Source organism: Sphaerodactylus townsendi, linkage group LG01 (genome assembly GCF_021028975.2).
Source record: "Sphaerodactylus townsendi isolate TG3544 linkage group LG01, MPM_Stown_v2.3, whole genome shotgun sequence".
Classification (NCBI taxonomy): domain Eukaryota; kingdom Metazoa; phylum Chordata; class Lepidosauria; order Squamata; family Sphaerodactylidae; genus Sphaerodactylus; species Sphaerodactylus townsendi.
The window spans coordinates 98,830,530-98,850,880 of NC_059425.1; the positions used below are offsets into that span (position 1 = coordinate 98,830,530).

Sequence of the window (20,351 nt, forward strand, 5' to 3'; positions counted from 1 at the left end):
GTCACAAGTTATATTTATTATTGTTAACAAAGATCCTCAGACATTATCTAATTTGATGCTGCTTTATTGGAATAAGTAATAGTTAACAAAGCCTGTTCCGAATAGGGACATAGGATCTTATCTGATGTCTCATTCTAATTTTCTGCATCCAATCATTTTTCCTCGTCTCTAATCCAGCTGATTACGATGCAGATTATAACTCTACATCCACTGTTTATTCTTTGCAATATCTCTCCCACCTTCTGATTGAGATATAAGGACTCAGAAATCTCCATTCCAACACATATCTTACAAAGGGTGGTTCTAGTCCCCAAAACCTATGCCCCCCAAATCTTGTTGGTCTCTGAGGTGCTACTGGACTTGATTCTAGCTTTTTAATCTCCACTGTATGTTATTTCCAGTTATATTCATGTAGAGAATGTCTTCTACAGTCTAGAATTTTGATGGATACATCTGTTGCTTCTTGGACCCAATCATATTGCACTTAAAGCATAGCAACACCTGGAAAAATCCACAAGAGTAATGCCTGCTTCTGGGCCATAAGACACCTTCCAGAGTCATGCATTAATACTATCACATGCAGACCAAACTTAACTGTGGAATATGAACTATAGTGTATAAAGTACTTTAATGAAAGTATCTTTTCAACACTTTTTATCAGGTGTGTCATTAATATTCCCACAAGAACCTGAGGGTAAAATTTGCTCAAGGCAAGTAACTAATTTCATGTGCAGAAAGTTAAGCCAGGTTCTCCTGAGTCTCACTGCAGTTTTCTGGATCATAGTTTTTTTTATAACAAACTTCACAAAGAGATTGAAGACATACTACGGAATAAGGATTGCCTTGGTAATTGCTTGGATTTTAATTATATGCATTTTTTTCCCCGTGAGAAGATGCCTAACCTTTTGTAATGTTGTTTACCACACATGTGATTGAATTTTAACAGTTTGGGAGAAAAGTTATGTTTTGATATAACCATTTTGTGCTTAATATTAATCCTAAAAAAAGTAATACATTTTTCTCTTGTTGGTGGCTTTATTCTTTATGGACTCTGATAATATAATAGGATATATTATAGTTTTTGTTGGATGACTATGATTTTCATTGTATACATTATTTAACAGTCATCTTTTTTACCAGATGTAGAAAAGTTCTTTTAATTATCCAGTGTCTTATTCCAGTTACTTTTTTAAATGAATTAAAAATAGCTTAAATAGCCTTGTTCCTGTTTCAGTGTATATTTTGAATAGAGTTTAATATAATTTAATTTGTAGAGTAATCTACCTGTTAACAAGCTACAGACAATCATGATTAGTTGCAAAATATGTATTCATATTTAAGCAACTGTTTAAGCAAATATGCATATTTTAGCAACTGTTAAAATTTATTTGAAACATACTTAGGCCGTTTCTGCATGGCCACGATTGGGGTTGGGTCGGCGTACATGACGCCGACCCAACCCCCCTGGGACTGTTCGCACGAACGGTCCCAGAAACAACCGGGAAGACGGCATCGCGGAGCGCCGTCACCCGGTCGACCTACAATTGCTGCGGCCGTCCGGCGCGTTGCCTAAGAAGCCAGGTCGAGACGCTACCCTGCCCTGCGCAAACCAGCATTTAGCGTCGCCGAGGGCAGGGCAGGGGCTGTGTCCCCAGCGGCCTCGACAATCGCGCCCTAATTGACCCGGCCGCCCAGCTAATTTGCAATCAACAGTTGAAAGGGGGGAGGGAGGGCGCCTTCGAGCTGCCATTTTCCATAAACCTCGCTGGGGAAGCAAGGTCGGAAAACCGCGGTTTCGCGCGGGGGCAGCGCAGCTGCGCAGCAGCTGCACCCCCTATGCGAATAGCTCCCTGGGGACGGCGTTTTTGCCGTCCCCAGGGCACTGTTAATGGCCCGTGCAGAAAGGGCCAGAGACACAGATAAATGGTTTGCGCATATAGTTGTATGGTTCATATTGCACATGCATTCTTTGCAGCATTAGCATTCGCACAAGAAAAACTGATATGCTGCTTGGAACTGGATGAAGCTGACTTTGAGTTCAGACATAAGATGCTAGTTATATCAATGGATGTTATGCCACATTCAGTGCACTGTTTGCTGTACAACGTTGCATCCTCTTCCAACATAATTGCGGCATGAGGACAATAATACAGTGTTCATAATAAATTATGTCACATCCATAGTGGGAAGGAATCGAAAAAAATGGCAATGACAAAGTAAGGTGAAGCAAATGCATGAAGGTTTGGGGAAGTATTGACTTAGGTACAATAATTAAAGCTGACCTAATCTATACCCTGGAGGCTGTAAAAGAAAGTAATATGGATTGGTAATGACATGAAAGAAACAACTAGCTGTGCTAGTTGCAAGAGGTCTGTACCTAAGGTAGCACTGTGGGTGCTGCAATTCAGTACATAAATGGAATTTGTGAAGCCCTTGCATGAATTACAGGGAATAGACTCGGTCAGCTTTAATTATTTTCCCCAGAACTTCAGCACACAGCTCTTTCTTTCATCTGAAAGAAATAAGATTGGGTGTACCTACAGTACTAACAGAGTTATAATGTACCTCTTGATGGTTCTTCTATATTTTGTTTTGATTTCAGTAGTCAACCATCACAAATATATGGAGAGCAAGTCACTGAATTTATTGACAAAGCTTGAGTAGAATTTAGTGGCCCAGTACTATATCTGCAATGCTAAATTTAAAATGACTGGCATTATTTGGAATTAAAATTAAGTAATTAAGAATATGCTGTTGTATAGCCTCAGTTGGGTACAAGCTGCTGCAGTCTGGCTTCTTCTCATCTTGCTCCAGTTAGGGAAGAGTCCCGATACCATATTTGTGATCAGCCTACTTTTTGGGCCAGCATTGTCCCTTTGGTAAATGATGTAACAACACTGGTAACTTCATTAGCTAGTAAGCTTCAATAGTGCTGGGGCAATATAAGAATGCTATAAAATGCTAAAGCAAAATTCTGGTAAATTTACGGGTATTTACAGGTAATTGTAGGAGCATTTTCATTAAATTATTTATATAAAGATGGACACAGTTACACAGTAACAGACTGTTTATTTTTTCTACTAAATATGGTTGATTTTAGTATTAAAACCATGGAAATGGTGAAAAACAAGTGGGATCATTTTGGCAAAAAATTTGAAGCTTTGTCCATCTGGATCACTGAAACAGAAAAAGCGCTGGATACCTTGGAAACATCGTCTTCCTTGGATATACAAATCAACCAAATTAAGGTGATTGGTTCACATTATATTTAGCATTAAAACAGCCTTCTTTTCTCCATTAGAAAGCCATAGAGGAAAGGAATGTGCATTTAACTCATGTTTCAATCTACAACAATGTACAAAAATGTCACACTTTGTGGCGAAGATACCCAGATGGAATATTTTGCAGGAGTTGAGATAAAATGTATTTGTTGAGTTCCTTCCCTGTTTTTAGTGTGCAGTATTTACTTATGCATCCATGATGTGCAATGTGAACATATATAAGTTTTAGTGGATAAATATCTTTTCAATTAAAATTCCTGGCCTGCAAAATATCCTTGTGGTATGTTTTCACAGAGTGTGGAATGTTTTATATTGTAACATGTATGACAGCTAGTAGTATTTTATTTCAGTATGGTAGATAACTTACATATGATTTGTGTATTTTATTTCTCAATAATGCTGAAATAATAAAGAAACTACTATGCTTGGTAGCTTCTATATTCCTAGCCCTTTGTTACATGTTCTGAATTTATTTCGCACAGTAGATTCCATTTTTCCTGGTTCAATAATAAACCTTGACAACACAAGAGTTTCTTGCATGAAAAGAATTATTGTTCCCCAATATTATTGTTTATTTCCTCCTCATTTTGTTACAAACAAATACACATATTTTCAAAGGCTTTGGCCTCAGTCTCAAGGGGCTCGTGTAAGACAGAAAGTTGTACATTCATTATGTTCCAGGAGCTCCTCCACCAAGCAGATGGCTTGTACTGCTAGATCTCTCAACACTGATAATCTGTTCAGGTAAAAGAGCTTATTATACCCAACCAAACCCAGACACCTGATTAGTGATGTCAAAATAACAGTCCGGCATACAGCGAAGCATCCAACATTACTGCATCTGTACTTTTGGAAGGTGAATATGGAGGGTTTTTTTCCTCCTTTGCAGTTACCGTGACATACATGAGATTTGATCCAGAAAGGTACACCACTTCTGCTAGATTAGGGCACACATGATCATAGGTAAAAATGCCTTACTTTTGCTTTAAGCATACTTTCATTCAAGTTCAAGCCAGCAGTACTGGGCTCAGTAAGTGCCTTTAAAGTCCCTTAAAATCATTTGGCCTTAAGTCTTCATAAATTGCACAAGATATCAAACAAGACAAAAGCTTCTTGATGTACTGTTGTTAAATTGTATTTTAAAGATGCAGAGCAATTAAAAGATACTTCAGAAGATCCCTTGTCTTGTAAGAGAGAGGGTTGTACTTTTAATAGAATTTCTGAAAATCATATAACATTAATTATAACATTAATTTGAATATCCTGAGGGTTATGGGTTTCTTTTCTTTTCTTTTGCCATCAAGTCACAGCAAACTAAGGGTGACCCCATAGAGTTTTCAAGGTAAAATACACTCAGATGTGGTTTGCCATTGCCTTCCTGTACCTAACAAACCTGAGATTCTTTGGTAGTCTTCCATCCCAATACTAACCAGAGCCAACCCCAATTAGCTTCTGAGATCTGCCTTTCCTGATCTATGTAGATCAGGTCATCTCCTGAAAATGGGGGAGAGAGGCGGGATGTACTATAAATTTTATACGCGAAGTATTAAATTGATCAGGTCATTCATGTCTTAATTGCAGTGGGGTAAAATACTCCCTGAAATTGCCCTTGAATCAGCAGTGAATCAGCAGCAGTTTTGTCAATCTGTTGCAACTGTCCTCCCTCAAGGGACTGCAAGACAGTATACATGGGTCTCCTCTGCTCCACTTTCCCCTAATTAATTTATATCATGTATTTTTATTTGTTCCAAATCCAAAATCCAAAAAACCTTTATTAGGCATAAATATTTTTATTTGTTAAGAATGATGGAATAGATTTCATGTAAAATAATTCCATCAAATGAAAATATCACGATCACACAAAATGTTAATTGTGATTGTGTGCCTGGCTTTCTCCAATTTACTTATTAGAGGGTGGGGGTAGGGTGAGTATGCATGCATGCTCAGGTTGTTGGTTGTGTACCATGTGTGGTCTGATAGGGGATTGCAGAGCATTGCAGATTATAATTACCAATTACAAGAAATCAACAGAGTACAAAGTACAGCAACATTTCTCTGTCTGTATATATCCATGGTGGCGAACCTATGGCACTCCAGATGTTCATGGACTACAATTCTCATCAGCCCCTGTCAGAATGGCCAATTGGCCATGCTGGCAGGGGCTGATGGGGACCATAGTCCATGAATATCTGGAGTGCCATAGGTTCGCCACCACTGGTATATATAATACCTGTTACGTATGTATGTATATTATGTATGTATGTATGTACACACACACACACACACAAATACCAATATGAGCCTCATAATGCAATTCTACACAGTTACCCATTGATTTCAAATTGCTTGAGTGAGGTAGCTTTGAATAGGATTAAATTCCCGAAACTTCCAATGTAGGAAAACTAATAATGTTTTCAAAAATTAATGCTGAAAGAGAAAAAAGATGGCTAATGGTTATATGTTTGTTTAGATTTTATATACATATATTGCTCAAGTGATGACCAAGCATATAAGCTTCCTAAGCCTTGTGCCCTGAGTTGTTTAGAAGGCCAGTCATATAAACATTTTTAAATGAATGAGAATAAAATAAACAAGCTGCAGTCCCCTTACTGCTAAGTGGTAGTATCTTGCTTATAGAATCTACACCTCTGTGAAAGTGTTACACTGTACTGAAAAAAACAAAACAAGCAAACACTTCTAGTCTGGACCACTATGCAGAAAATAGTGTACCCTCCAAGAATGCAGACCATCACAAGCTGAAATTGAAGCTGATATTCCCACACACCTACTCTTTCCTTGTTTTGTATATTAATGACAGTAAGGAACTGTCTCCATGAGATATTTTGTACTTGGTTAGAAACACCAGATCATAAAATAGGAGGATACTGTATACATTCTGCCGAACAACCACAGGTTTCTCTTTAAAATCAGTGGAACTCATACATGGGAAAGGACCCAAACCCTTGCTTCCAGATATCTTAAATCAGGAGTCTCCAGTAGAGTGCTCATGGGCCCCATGGCACCCGCCAACACCTTTTCTTCTGCCTTCCTAGTGTGTTTAGGAAGTGAGTGGGGACTTTGCCCATTTTATTATTGAAGATTGGACTGGCTGTGCAGCTTTTTTAAAAAGTTGCTTTAGAAGCAGCTGCCAGCACATTACAAGTATCTACACTGTGTTGCTGTGGCAGTCTTTTTGTGATTGGCTCCACTCCACTGTCTGCAACAGCCATTTTGTTGCTATGCGCATCATGCTTTGTCAGAATTTCAAATATTCCCACAGGCTTAAAAAGGTTGGGGACCCCTGTTTTAATAACATCTCAGAGAAGCCTTAAAACTGAGGCTTGTAATTACAGAATACAACACAACTTTTGATCAGCTTTAATGTAAGGTATCTATATAAAAAATTAAACAGCCTTAGGTCTAAAACACAACCCCGTTATATCCCTCTAGAAGTATATATGGGATTAGGCACGTGGTCAGCTCAGTTACAAATCACTTCCAACCTAGTATCAGAACAAAGCCATTGTATCAACAAATATTTATCAATGGATATGTTCTTTAGCTTAGCCCACAAAGAATCTCTAGGTATGGTTGGGCAGGGCGGAATATAAATTTAATATAACAACAATATAAGGTCTAAGGCTGATTTAAAATCAATAAAGGCTGTAAACAAAGTTCCATTTATGAAATGAACATATTTATCTAACCCATTTAATAAAACTTCCTCAGAAGTTTTGAAAAATCTTACCTTAATCTTCTAGCAAATAAATATAGTCAAATCACAGAGAAGATAGCAGAATTTTGCACTGCAGTGAAATCAATTTATGCTTCAATGGGGAGGTAGTTTTATTTTATTTTTCTAAATTATGTACATTTTATTTGGTATTTTAGTTTTGGAAAACCATGGGATCAGAAATGATTGTAGATTGGAATTATTAATTATTTGTGTGTGAGTTTTTAGTTATTCTGGTCATTGACCATGATAATAAATTCTATCTGCTATATATATATGCACTGGGAAACATATTTTAACTTTGTTTTTCAAAAGGAAGAACATCAGTTGTCTCTATATATGTGCACCATGAGATTATATCAATTTTGCTTATAACAACTAAGCAAGAAGAAATAATGCAGAGGGGAGATAAAATATATTGCTTACATAATAAAATATTGTTCTGCTATAAGTCCAAAAACAAATTTCTTTAAAAATTAAATTTAATCTAAAACTGAAAACATTATTTTAAAAATAAACCATTTTGTATTTCACAGTTCCATGATAAAAAAGAGCTGTCTCCCAAAATATAGTGGAGATTTATTACATTTCTCTTTTTCAGAATGTTCTATAATAAATTGTAGTTTAAACATAGTGCTGCAAGACAATTTAATGCATACATTTCTCATGAAACTATTTCCTTTGTCTTTTGTTTTATATTGGTTCTTTTATCTCATGACCTCTCGCAAAGAATTGTGTGAGATGTAGTTTGGCAAGAGGCTATAAACACTAGTTTAACTCTAGTACAAATACATCCTTCTTTGCCTGGCATTGATTCTGATTCTTGTTTCTTTCATTGCAGTGCTCATTGAAAGAATGTTTAGGCCACATCCTTTCATTAATACCTTGCTAAATTTGTTGAATGCAAAGGTGTATACTATGTATACCTATTTTTAAATCTGAGACAACTATAATGTAACTTTTATTTTCCTTCTAAAACAAGGATGGGCTATTTACATAGTTCTGGAGAATGAGATATAGATTATTGTAGTCCACAATCCCCAGAGCTTCTCTTATGTAAATATGTTCACTTGGCTGTTTGAGGAGGAGTGATTTTACATTGGCCTGGGGGTTCACATATTTGTCACAATAACAGCTGGTAGACAGCAACCGAACAAATTCAGATCTCAGTAATCCACCTACACAGCTAGCTAATTGCCACATGTGAGATGATTAGCGTGGGTATAAATTCACATAATCTCTACCTGCTTTACCATATGTTGTGGTTGCTATAATGGCAATTAGTGCCTTTCCAAGCACAATAGTATTGAGAAGCAAGAACAGCACATTAAACTTTTGATTAATTCCAATTTTTTAAAATTACTTGTAATGTAATGTAACCTCAGTTCCTAATGGTACACTCCATCTACTTTTACTTCCATGTTGTGGCTGTACTGTATGCAGTAGCCCTAAAGAATCCACGCAAGTGTATGATAGAAACTTCTGGGAAAATGGCTGGTTCGAAGGCAAACTGTTAATGGATGCTGTATCCAAATTGCTTTACATTTTAGGTTATTATTAAGGAAATGGATGGCAAGAAAAATGAAATCCCAAGTCTTGAAGAAGATACTCAATCATTTTTTCAATATCTTACCTGTGGAGAATCAGCACATATAAAAGCCAAGCTGACACAGATCAGAAGGTACTGGGAAGAACTCAGAGATCATGCACAGCATCTGGAAGAAACAATTGTAGGGAAAGCATCACTGCAACAAAAATATGAGGAAAACCTCACAAAGGTAGACTCTATAAATTCTTTCCAGGCTATTCAGTAGGTGACAGTTCACTATCTCCAGAACGGTTAGCAATTAAAATACCATGTTTTCTACAGCAACTTTAATGAAATATATTTTTGTTTGTTTGAAGAGCTCCAATTTATCATGAATAACATATTAAAATTAATGCAAAACTGCAGCTCTAATATGGGAATAATGTCACTGTGTCTTTCAAATGTCCATCTTAATAATTTGTGACAGCTCGGCTGCAACATATGCTTGTATGTGGGAAAGACAGTGTGACTCAACTCTGGAACAACTCTGCACAGAATTCTACTGTAAGTCTCACTGAATTCAGGGGACTTAAGATCCTCAAGCACTGTAAAAGCACTTTAATCTAACACTTGATTATCCAAAATGCTCAGTTAACTAGCATTGTCAGATGGCAGACTCCTCCGCCTCAACCACCGTAGCTCTGCATCTTTAGGCGTACATGTGTCCCATTCTCATTTCTCTGGTGGATTCCACACAGGCCAAAATCAGCACTGTGAGGACAGTAAAAACACCATTTTGTGGGAGGACTTCACACAGCTACCACTGCTGAAGCGAAGCTGCAATGTCCTATTTTCCCCAAACCGGCATATATGTGACTCGCTAAATGAGCAAGTTTTTTTCAAAAACGCTGTTCTGCAACTGGTGCCGAGTGAACAGCCAGGCAGGAGGCACTTCTACTTCAGCTGTGCTTGCATATTTTTTTTCATTTCAGTCTCACTTCCACGTAGCCACGCAGGCACACAGAGTCGTATCTGGGTCTCGTAGGATGTCAGCATGGCTGTGGGTATTCATGTGTATATTCCTATGCAGGAATGGATGCCCCCTAAAAAACCAGCCACGCTTCCATGCAAAGGCCTGAGGCCCGGCTGATTTGCATGCTGTCTACGGGATGCCCAGCCATGCAAATGCCCTGGAGCAACTGCATTTCCGTTTACGCCAACTGCACTCTGCTGTTTTCGGCCCATGCAGAATCTGCCTCAATCCAACTGGCTTGATGTTTCAGGCTGTTAAGTGTCTTGCAGCCCATGTTTCCAGTTGACAAGATCTTCAGACGACTTCTTCCTCAGTCTTCCTCAAGGTGTAGGCAGCCAGCTCTCCTGGAGGGCTCCCAGGCAACTGGCCTGCTGTTCTGTCTGCTGAATAGCATGGCTTCATGGAATGGGGGAAAGAGAAATGTCCTAACGGGTTGGGGGTAAGAGTTGTTGCCATAACATTCCCAGTGAGATGGGATTTGGTCAGCATGGATTCCTGCGGGCAAGAGACAAGGCAGAGCAATAAGCTTTGAATATCTGGCACCTTTGATTAACAGAAATTCCAATTCCCCATGAATGTTCAACAACAAGGCTTTTATTATAATTACAATTGAGAGGAGATACACTGGCAACCCAATTTACAATGCAACCCTAATCAGAGTTATAACTTTTTCTAAATTCATTGAAATCAATGGGCTTAGAAGGGTGTAACTCTATTTAGGACTGTACTACTGGACTAACCAATGGTTAACAATATTTCTTTAGGGAAAAAAACACCTCATTTATTACCAGCTGTAACAACAACAGCAACAAAAAAGGAAACCAACAAATAGTTTGTAGTTGCATGACAACACTGCTGACTATACTGGTTAAACAACATTCTTTGAAAATTCTTTACTGTCACAATCTCAGTTTTGTTGGTATGTGTCTAATTAACCTTTTAAATGTTCTATCTATCCAGTTTCTTCCCTATTCTCACCCAGGTCTCTCTCCAGCTTCTTTTTTCCCTCTACCCCCTTCCCTCTTCAACTATCCCCAAATTACTTTTTCCCATCTTTTTCTTTCCCAGACATTCTATATGTCTCCACTTTCAGTATGTTTTATAATGTCACAAGAGTAGATATTACACTCCCATTCAAATAAACAGTCCTGACATTAGGCTGCATGTCACCCATATATATGTACCCAATGATCCATCACTTTCAGAAGCGTGAAGGTGTTCAGACTTATGTGTTATATGAGCAGAATACTTGGAATTATTTTAATGTTTGGATTTAATCATGTTGGAATTAAAAACAAAAATGAATAATAATATAGAGATGCATAAAACTATAGCAGTGCCAAAAACTACAAAAATAGCTTTTCGCTCAGGTCATATTAAGTTTAAAAGGGTCTGTATAAGAATAGTTCCTGAAATGTAGAAAGAATATACATGACAATATCAAAACTGCAGTGTATCTGTTAAGCATCTTTGTTTTCATTGATTACATTGGTTTAGATTCAACAGGACCTTTACGGATATGAATCCAAACTGGCGGAGACAGATATTATATGTTCTTCATCAGCAGAAATTTACAAGGCTCTCCAATTTCATATGGTAAGAATAAATTTAAGGTTTGCCATTTATTATATGTTTAACGTTGTTATTTACTTAATTTTTATTTAGAGAACGTTTATTTATGTAGAATTTTGTGGCCATGGCCCAAGGCAGCCATAGAATAAAAACATAAAATATGTTACTTTGGCTTGTGCGCGCACGCACGCACGCACGCACGCACACGCACACACACACACACACACACACACACAACAAAAATAAGCATTCAAAAGAGTCCTGAGAGGGTATTACAGCCAGGAATAGGCTTGTGAGACCTGAAAGGTACACCAGATACAGACCTTGTTTACATTTGACTTCGTCAGGAGATCCCCGGGAAGAAGGGGCTGGAATTGGTGAACTCTTACAACTTTATTTGCAAGCACATGATTAGTTAGAGACTCATCCTTGAAAACCAGTTACTAGTTCCCACCCCCTTTATATTAAGCTTCCCTGTTTACTTAGTACAGGGGTAGGGAACCTGCGGCTCTCCAGATGTTCAGGAACTACAATTCCCATCAGCCCCTACCAGCATGGCCAATTGGCCATGCTGACAGAGGCTGATGGGAATTGTAGTTCCTGAACATCTGGAGAGCCGCAGGTTCCCTACCCCTGACTTAGTACATTACAATTCCTGTTGTTATAACTTCATGTCAGTGTAATTGTCAGAGTCCACCATGGTTGAGAAAGGTCTAACCCTGAATTGCTTTCAGCTGTTGTCTCAAATCTTGTTTATACAGGCATGCTACTCATTTGTACTCATATTGTACTCAATTGTACTCAATACTCATTTGTATTGATATTATAATGCCATAGCACACAGTTTCAAGATAGGCCATTTCCATTTAAAATCTTGCATGGTCTTGTGTGAAGACTGGGTCTGTGACCATTATCAGGCCCTTGTTGGAGATATGTGGACTCAGAAGGGCTTTGATATTGTGAGTTATTCCAGTTCCTCTACCACCCCCACATCTGACCACATCTCATTTACCGTTAGCTGATTGCCCTGTTCTAAGTCAGTTTTCAAAGACATTTAGTTTATTTTATTTTGTACCTGTGCGTGTCTTACCTTTCTGCTAAAGAAGTGTTCAAAGCAACTTGCAAACCAAGTGTCAAAGCCACTAAAGACAATAATATGTCGACAAAATCAAAAAGGTCAATCTAAAATGTTCTCTTTTTCAACAAACAATAACTCTGATGAAAATCCTGATGCCTGTCACCTAATTTGAAACATTTTTTTTAAAATAAAAATGCCTTTACCTGCCAGCAGAAATTGTCCAACATGGGAACATTGGGGGTGTCACTGCAGATGGTGTTCTACTGTGTGGGTGCCATTTCTGTGCATTCCACAGGTTCTCACAGTGTAGGGAACAGTAAATGTTCTAGTTATGTTTATGTGCTGTCTGAATTTACTGCACTAGTACTTGTAAAGTAGCTGTTTGATTACTAATCTCACATTTTCTGACAAAATGTAGTACCACACGACAGCCATGTTTTTTGGATGAGGATAGTAATTGCATTCTGTTTGCTGCTTTAAATTAAACAGGATTTCTCTCAGACTTTGGACAAAATGAAACAAACATTGGCCTCTCTGACACTGAGTGGTCGCAAAACTGCAAACAAAGAAAAAGCAGCTCAGGATGTTTTAATATTACAACAAAGACATGAAAAGGTTATGAGCCAAGTTAAAGATAGACTAGCCTCACTAGAGACCTATCTAGCACAGTGGCAGAGGTGAGTAAACCAATGTGTGTTTTACTCAGTTTGTGAAATCATTGTAGACTTCATCATATTTACCTTTTTAAAGAAATGAACTAATAAGATTTTGTTGTATTCCAATAGACAGGAGAAGGACCTGTCCGCCTTCCAAACTTGGTTAGAAAGGTGTGTAACTGTTGCCAGACCTTCTGAAAAATATGTTTCTGCTGACAGAGTCATACTAGAAAATGAACTACAGCTACTTCAAGTAAGTTTTTTATTTGGCTAGTGATGTCATACCCCTCTATTGTCTTCGCCTGGGTTCTGCCATATGTCTATCTATGGAAAGCTTCCTGCTTGAATGGCCTGGTGAAGTTTGCTTATGCTAGGCTCTGTTATCTCTTGCATCTGCAAGGGGGGTGGAGTGAAACCCATTAGCTTTTCACCCTCTCTCCTTAGTCATCTCTGGAATGTATCTGAGTGTGTGTGTGTGTGTGTGTGTGTGTGTGTGTGTGTGTGTGTGTGTGTGTGTGTGTGTGTGTGTGAGAGAGAGAGAGAGAGAGAGAGAGAGAGAGACCCTATTCCCTCTTTCCTCCTCCCTCTTCCCCACCCTAGGAATGCATGAATGTGTGTGTGTGTTCTCACCTTCAGAGAAGGAAAGGGGTGGGTGGGGTGTGTCTGACTTGTCTCTGCTGGGGGATATAATATTTTGCCTGTTGCCTTGTATTCAGTTCAAACAATATAGTCATCAGCTTTACCATGCCTATCATCAATAAATGAGAATTCTACTTCTAAAGTTCTGATCCCTTTCTTTGAGCAAGTCTGGGGTTGTGACAAGTAAAATGCTTCTGCATGATGACATGGGCAGGGTAGACTGCCGTGTTACCTAGCTTAACAGTATGAACATTTGTAAAGTATCAATGGGGAATAACTCAGCTTGGCAGTACGAGAGGCAGGCTAGGTGGGATCTTTTAGACAGCTATACCAGAATTGGCTTTTGAAACATTCCACAGAGAATACAAGGTGATTGAATTATAGTTTAAATATTTTTATAAGTTTTTGGTGCAAACATTCATACTGTGAGGCATGGAGAAGCATACATGCAGTTCCTAAGTAATATAGGCAGGGAGGAAAAATAGGTTTGGATGATAGATTGGGAAGGGAAGCAGTGGGGACTATACGTTACCTAAGTTCAGCTGAGAAATTCTAGAAAGAGGCAAGGATTTCTATGCCAGCATGGAGACTGGGGGCCAGCAGCAACTGGAGCCAGTCTGGAGAGCCAGCCTGGGGAGCCAGCTCGGAGAACCAGCATTGAGAACGTTGAACTTGGGGTGCAATGTATCTTTATACCCCTTAGTATAGTTTGGGGCAGGAGCTAGTAAGTTTCAGTTTTGTTTTCCTGAAACTTCATGGATTTCCATGCTGGGATTGCTGGGTTGAGCTGATTAATGTAAGGAATTCCATAGAGCAGAAATAAAAGGCTTTTTTGGTTGAAAGACCGTTTATTCAGACATCTTAGAAAGCTCACGTACACGCCGTGACAGGAATGAAGTCTCCCGCCAGAACCACAGGTTATAAGCTTTTCCGTCCCATCCCCCTCCCGGTTTCCCCAGTCCCATTCTCATGGGAACGGCATTCTCATCTCTTTCTGTGAGATAAGGCCTCTACCAGAGTAATAGCCACCGCTTCTGGCCCATCGCCCGAGTCCTGGAATTCAGTCAAGGCCAAGCGGCTGTGCTGAGAATCAACACCATTGAAACCTTTACAATTAATAGCTCATATGTTGTCTTCTAAATGTTGGGATAGTAGGACCAATTGTCTTGTGATTAGTTCAGGATAGCACTGAATGGCTTGTGCAGAGTGTCTTTTGAGAGTCTCTGCCCAGGTATTCAGATTTAGCTGAGGCTTTGAGTAGATCAGGGAGGGAAAGATTGTAAATGTTGCTGCAGCCATGGCAAGGTGTGGTATTCAAGATACAGTCCATGAGGCCTGTAGTGAGTTAGCCCTTTCATTGGTGTGCTGGCAGATCTCCTTTTGCAGAGTTGGCCTGTTTTTAGCTTGGACCTCTGCTCAACACATATATGGCTATTAGCTTTTATATATATATAAAAGCTAATAGCCATATATGTGTTGAGCAGAATTAATATAATTATTATATAATTAATATAATGAATTAATATAATATAATTGATATAATTATATATATATAATGAAAAGTCATATAAAATCCCCCAATATGCCTCTGTTGCAGTAAATGTAGGGAGGAGGAAGGATGCATATGTACCATTTAATAAAACTCAATTTAGAAGATCCATGGCGTTCAGGCTCCTGTGAGCAAGAGGGGGTAGAATCTTTAAGATCCGCAGGCTCTTGCTGAGGAAGAGGGGAAGTGGTGGCATTCAAGAATCATTTAAATGATCCCCGAATGCTCCCAAATACATAGAAGCCGATCCGAATACTTTCTATTAGGATTGACTCGTATTCGGGCATAATGTATTTGGGACGAATATTGCCCGAATATGCCTGAATAGGCTGCGATTCGGCCCGAATAGGTGATTTGTTTTATGAGAATCACCAACCCTAGTCCCAATCAAGCAATTGAACTTGAGTCAATCAGTTTTAGACCAGAAAATTGAGCTAAGACAATTTTCCCCACTATTCTCACAATGATGGGAAAACTTTTCATCTGTATTGTACTCTTTGAGAAGTCTTTGTGTGTGGGGGTTGGGGTTGGGGGTGTTTTTTTAGTTAGAGGCCCCAAATTTTCAGCATAGCTGCAAGTACCTCTTCTTATAAGAGCTGTCGAGTATGGGTGAGAGGGTCCAGTTTAACAGGCATCCAGTTTTTCTCCATTTGATTGCCCATAATATTGGATTCCCTGACCCAGCCTTCACCAAAGATGGGTGTTCTTGTAAGTAGAGGCACTTGCTTTTGTGTATGTCCCTTAAACAGTTGCTGCTCCCAAGAACCCTGGAATTATTTGCTGTAGGGAAACATGGAATTGTTCTCTTTAAAAGTTAAAGGGAATGGCTCTTACATTAATCTTGTTGATCTATCTGGTGCTACTGGACTCAAATCTCACTTTTCTACTGCAGATCAACAGGGCTACCCTCTGAAATGATCTTCATTATAAGGTATGCTTTTTTGTTTTACAGGAATTGCAAGCTGATATTGTATCTCATGCATCAATATATAACAGCCTATTGCTGTTAAGTGAGTCCCTATGTAAGTCAAGTTCCAAAGAACGCAGGGAAGTAATTAAAAAAGATTTGGAAAAACTAGACCGAAGATGGAAAGCTCTACCTCAGGAAGCTGACAAAAGGTTTGGCTTTTTTGTTTGTTTTTGTCTCTTTCACACCAACATTTCCAGTGGTATGTTTGAAGGGTGTTTATATAACGAAATAATATTGTACTGACAGAAATTCAAACTATAATCAGAACATAAAATCACTAAAATAAATAATTAATCTATAAAACTTGCAGTAGTATTCTAAGTAATGCAAGCTTGCCTAGAGTGTCATGTCTTAATAATCTTCCTAAAATTCTTGCAGAATTCCTTAGAAAGTATACTGTGTAATGATGGAGCCACAAATGAGAAGGCTTATCTTTTCCTGCTCGTTGCAGCATGGAGACTTTTAAGAAGAACCTGCTCAAATGAGCTAAAGGAGGGATGATTGCAAATATAGTTAAATTGGATTTCACAGTCAAGTCTAGTTTCCTGTCCTTGTGACTACCCACTGAATCAAATCCTGTTCTATGGGATTTCCGATGAAGAGTCCAACCAAGTTTTGAACACGCCCATTTTTTAAATGATACTTGTGAGATGTTGAGATTTACTGTGCAATCCAAAGGCTGGGGCTAAAGCCGCATTAGAAGCGGCATGACCCCTGTGCCAGCATCATTGCCACTTGCACCACCCAAATAGTCATGGATGCAGATGCAGTGGCGATAAAGTTGGCAGTGGGCCATTGCATGGCTCTGTGGCTGCCAAATGCAGAAATTTGCCCCTGTGCCACCAGGCCTCTGTTGCAGGAGGCTGTGCTGGCAGGGATTGGGGCATTCTAAGGATGTTCCCTAAGGATTGGGACATTCTAAGGGCTAACTTTGGCTAGCTTCCTAAGCCTTTTGGGCTGGAAGTGCTCCTGTACACTAGTGCTATTTTGCAAATGCAGAATTGGGGGTGTAGCCTATGTGTCTGTATATTCCACTTTCACATAGGGTTTTCTTTTTCATTTTTGGATTGCCTGTCATGGCTCTGCAATCCTCTTCAGAGGCAGCATGGCAGTGGCTGGCTGTGTTGCAACACCCCCCCCCCCCTTGGATTGGACTGTTAGAGACCTTTGCAACTCCCATGACTTTCGTAACATTTGAATGCTTTAGGAAAGTTATAGGAATTAATTTACCAAGATCCCTAAATTGCGAATTGCACAAGTGTCATGCTAAGTCACAGTAAACGCCAGTTGGGTCAGTCACTGAAGGACAAGGATAGAAAGAAGGAAAGGAGAGGCCATCTCCAGTCCACCTTGGGGTTTTGTTCTGTTGATGTCCTTAAGCTTTAATAGAAAATATTTGAATTGTATCCCCAGGTGTGGACGGGGGAGGGAATGAAACTTATGATAGGAAAGAATTGCAAAAATCAGTTGTTCAGTCATCTGAATTCATATGTATATGGGAGAAGATAGTTGTTAATTTGGTGTAAAGATTGCCAAAATAAAACTTTTATACGGCTAATTGAAAACTTTTATATGTCTAATTGAAAACTTTTATACGTCTAATGCTAAGTATCATTAGATTGCTTTATAATTTAATGTACAAAACAAATAACAATGTATTTACCAGAATTCACATTTCACATTATAAACTCTGTTTGCTTAAACTGTTGTTTTGAAGATGTAATTCTTCATACTCAAGGCTAGAGTTGAATACACTCCCTTCACCATCCACTTTCATTTCTTTTTGTAGGTTTAAGGTTCAGTCCACTGAGGAATGCCCATTTATAAATGCTACCAAAATGAATGAGAATTTTGCAGGAAAAGTTCTCAGTAGATTATGTTGTTAACTTGGATGTCCTTTTATTGGCCAGCCTTTAAAAAAATTAATTTGTTGTCTTATAGAATCAGTTTGCTCCAAGCTGCAGTTGCTGAACACAGGCAGTTTGATGACCTCCTCCTCAGTTTTTCTGACTGGATTAAGGAATTTCTTGGTATACTCCATGCTACATCTGAGATAAATACTGTTGATCTACAGCCAGCTATGTGTCACAACAAGGTAAAATTTGTTTTAAAATAAATATCCAAATAGAAATATTGCATTTACAAAGCTTTTCCAAAGAACAGCACATTTCCAGTCTAACATGATACTGTGATCTAGAAATAGGAGCAAGCTGCAATGTAATGTCCTTTTAATGATCTCACAAATTGACGGGAAGGGATTAAGATGGGAAGAATCCCCCACTTTCTCATTCATTATTTTATTATCAAGATCAAAGCACAGGCCAAAGAGAGCTTTCAAATGGTATCTTAATATTATAATACTAGCAATGAAGCCCATTGTGTGAAAAAATACAATGGGCTCTAGAAAACTGTTGCTCTAGTCATACCCTAAATCCTGGCTTTGCAAAGCAGGTGGGGAGGGAGCCAGCAGGGTGCCTGTGAAGATGGGGAGAGTTCTTCCCACCTCTATTGGCATCCCCTCATTTGCAAAGCACAATAACATTGAGTGCTCAGCTGTCTGTTTTTTATCTGCAGTCAGGAGAAAACAGTGTGGGTCTGTCCCCAGGTCTCTCCCATTCCCCTCACAGTAAAGTAGAGGCTTCTCCAACAGGTCCTGCCTGGCTTTGCCCATCTTTTCACGCTTCAGGCATTCAGCAATATATCTGGAGCAATGTATCCCATAATAATGGCATCCCATGCTCAATCAAGTTGTAGATAGCAATACTGTAAATCTGATGGCTATGGCACCCCCTCCTGGTTGTAAAAAATACCTTCCAGAACAAGCAGCCTCAGTTCTTCAAGTCACAGGGGCTGATGGGAATTGTAATGCATTACCATCTGGAAAGATCAGACACCTCCCTGATGATAATGCAGCATAATTCCCAGCAGCCCCTGCAACTTGGAGAACCAAATGTTGCTGCTACAAACGCTCAGTCAAATCTCCCAAAGCACAGACAGATGGAGTTCATGAGCATCTGGAAGGCACGGAGGGTCTGGCCCTCATGGACTACATTTCCGATCAGCCCCCACTTTAAAAAGTGAGTCATCTGAAACACGCTGGGCTTTTACATAGTAGGATGTTGTAGCCAGGGCAAAACAGACAGGATCCACAAAAAATAGAAAATTTGGCTAAAATGTTGATTTGCTACAAAATAACTCTAGGAGGAGCACAAACCTCTGTTTGGATAGCAAAAATATGAGGCTTGTATTTTGTATTTTTAAAAAAGATGCTTGGAATTTGGGAGGTAAAACCTGCTCAAATGTTTGGTAGCACTTTGATAACAAATTCTGCTGGCTTTCTAAACAAGGTGTGTGTTAACAAAAGGTACAGATATTTCACTGTTTAATGCATCAAAGATATTAATTTCTCATTGTTCATATTACAGGAGCATGAAAATGAAGTGAAAATGAAGTATGAAGAACTAAAGACACTGAGGAGTCATGTTGAAAAGCTGTGCTCTTTCAGTTGGCCAGAGGACCATACTGTGTTCCAGAATAAGGCTGAAGACTGTCTTCAGCTCTACCGGGAGGCCAGTCAAGTTATCAGTCGAAGGCAAGAGACTCTTCCGCATCTCAAGGTCTTCCTGGAGCTTCATGCGGCTGCATCAAAGGTACTGTACCACTTGAGGCAAATGGTAGAAACCACTGGAAACATTGATAAGTCTAAGTCTGAAGTGTTGAAGAAGGAGCTAAGTGAAGTTGTTCAGGATGTCAGCAAACTGGAATCTACTGCAGGCACTTTGGATGCATCTCTTACTAAAGCCCAGTATCACCTGAAACATCATGGCTCTGAGCAAAGGACCTCTTGTAGAAATATTGCTGACGATCTGTGCATAGAACTGGAGTCTATCCAGTCTTTGCTAGGAACTAAGCAGAGTGAAGCAGCAGCCCTTGCAGCACTGCACAAGTCTGTCATGGAGCATAAAGAGCAGCTCCTGCAAAGCATTGAGGACATTGAAGAACGGGCTGACAAGGAAGGACTGAAAGAACCAAGTCTTCAAGAAATTCAGCAAAGGTAAAGAAAAAATTACTGAGGATGTCTCTCTTATCCAGATGGAATTCAGGAAAAATGTGTGTGTGTGTGTGAGTTTGTCATCAAATCACATCTTGATTATGGCGACCCCACAGGGCTTTCAAGGCAAGAGAAGTGCAGAGGTCATTTTCCATTGCCTGCATAGACTGAGAGAACTGTGACTGGTCCAAGGTCATTCAACAGGCTTCATGTGGAGGAGTCGGGAATCAAACCTGGTTCTTCAGATTAGAATCCACCACT

General features: G+C 39.2%; 1 protein-coding gene across 1 annotated transcript in view; it reads left to right on the forward strand.

Annotated features, from left to right (window-relative positions):
* The window catches only part of SYNE1 (spectrin repeat containing nuclear envelope protein 1), a 375,888-nt gene that overhangs the window by 71,848 nt on the left and 283,689 nt on the right, over positions 1-20,351 (forward strand). The window contains exons 27-34 of the mRNA XM_048488624.1: positions 3,101-3,248; positions 8,565-8,792; positions 11,073-11,171; positions 12,715-12,902; positions 13,011-13,134; positions 16,022-16,188; positions 17,981-18,134; positions 19,465-20,093. Coding sequence (XP_048344581.1) covers positions 3,101-3,248; positions 8,565-8,792; positions 11,073-11,171; positions 12,715-12,902; positions 13,011-13,134; positions 16,022-16,188; positions 17,981-18,134; positions 19,465-20,093 — 1,737 coding nt within the window. The remainder of the gene's footprint in view (positions 1-3,100; positions 3,249-8,564; positions 8,793-11,072; positions 11,172-12,714; positions 12,903-13,010; positions 13,135-16,021; positions 16,189-17,980; positions 18,135-19,464; positions 20,094-20,351) is intronic.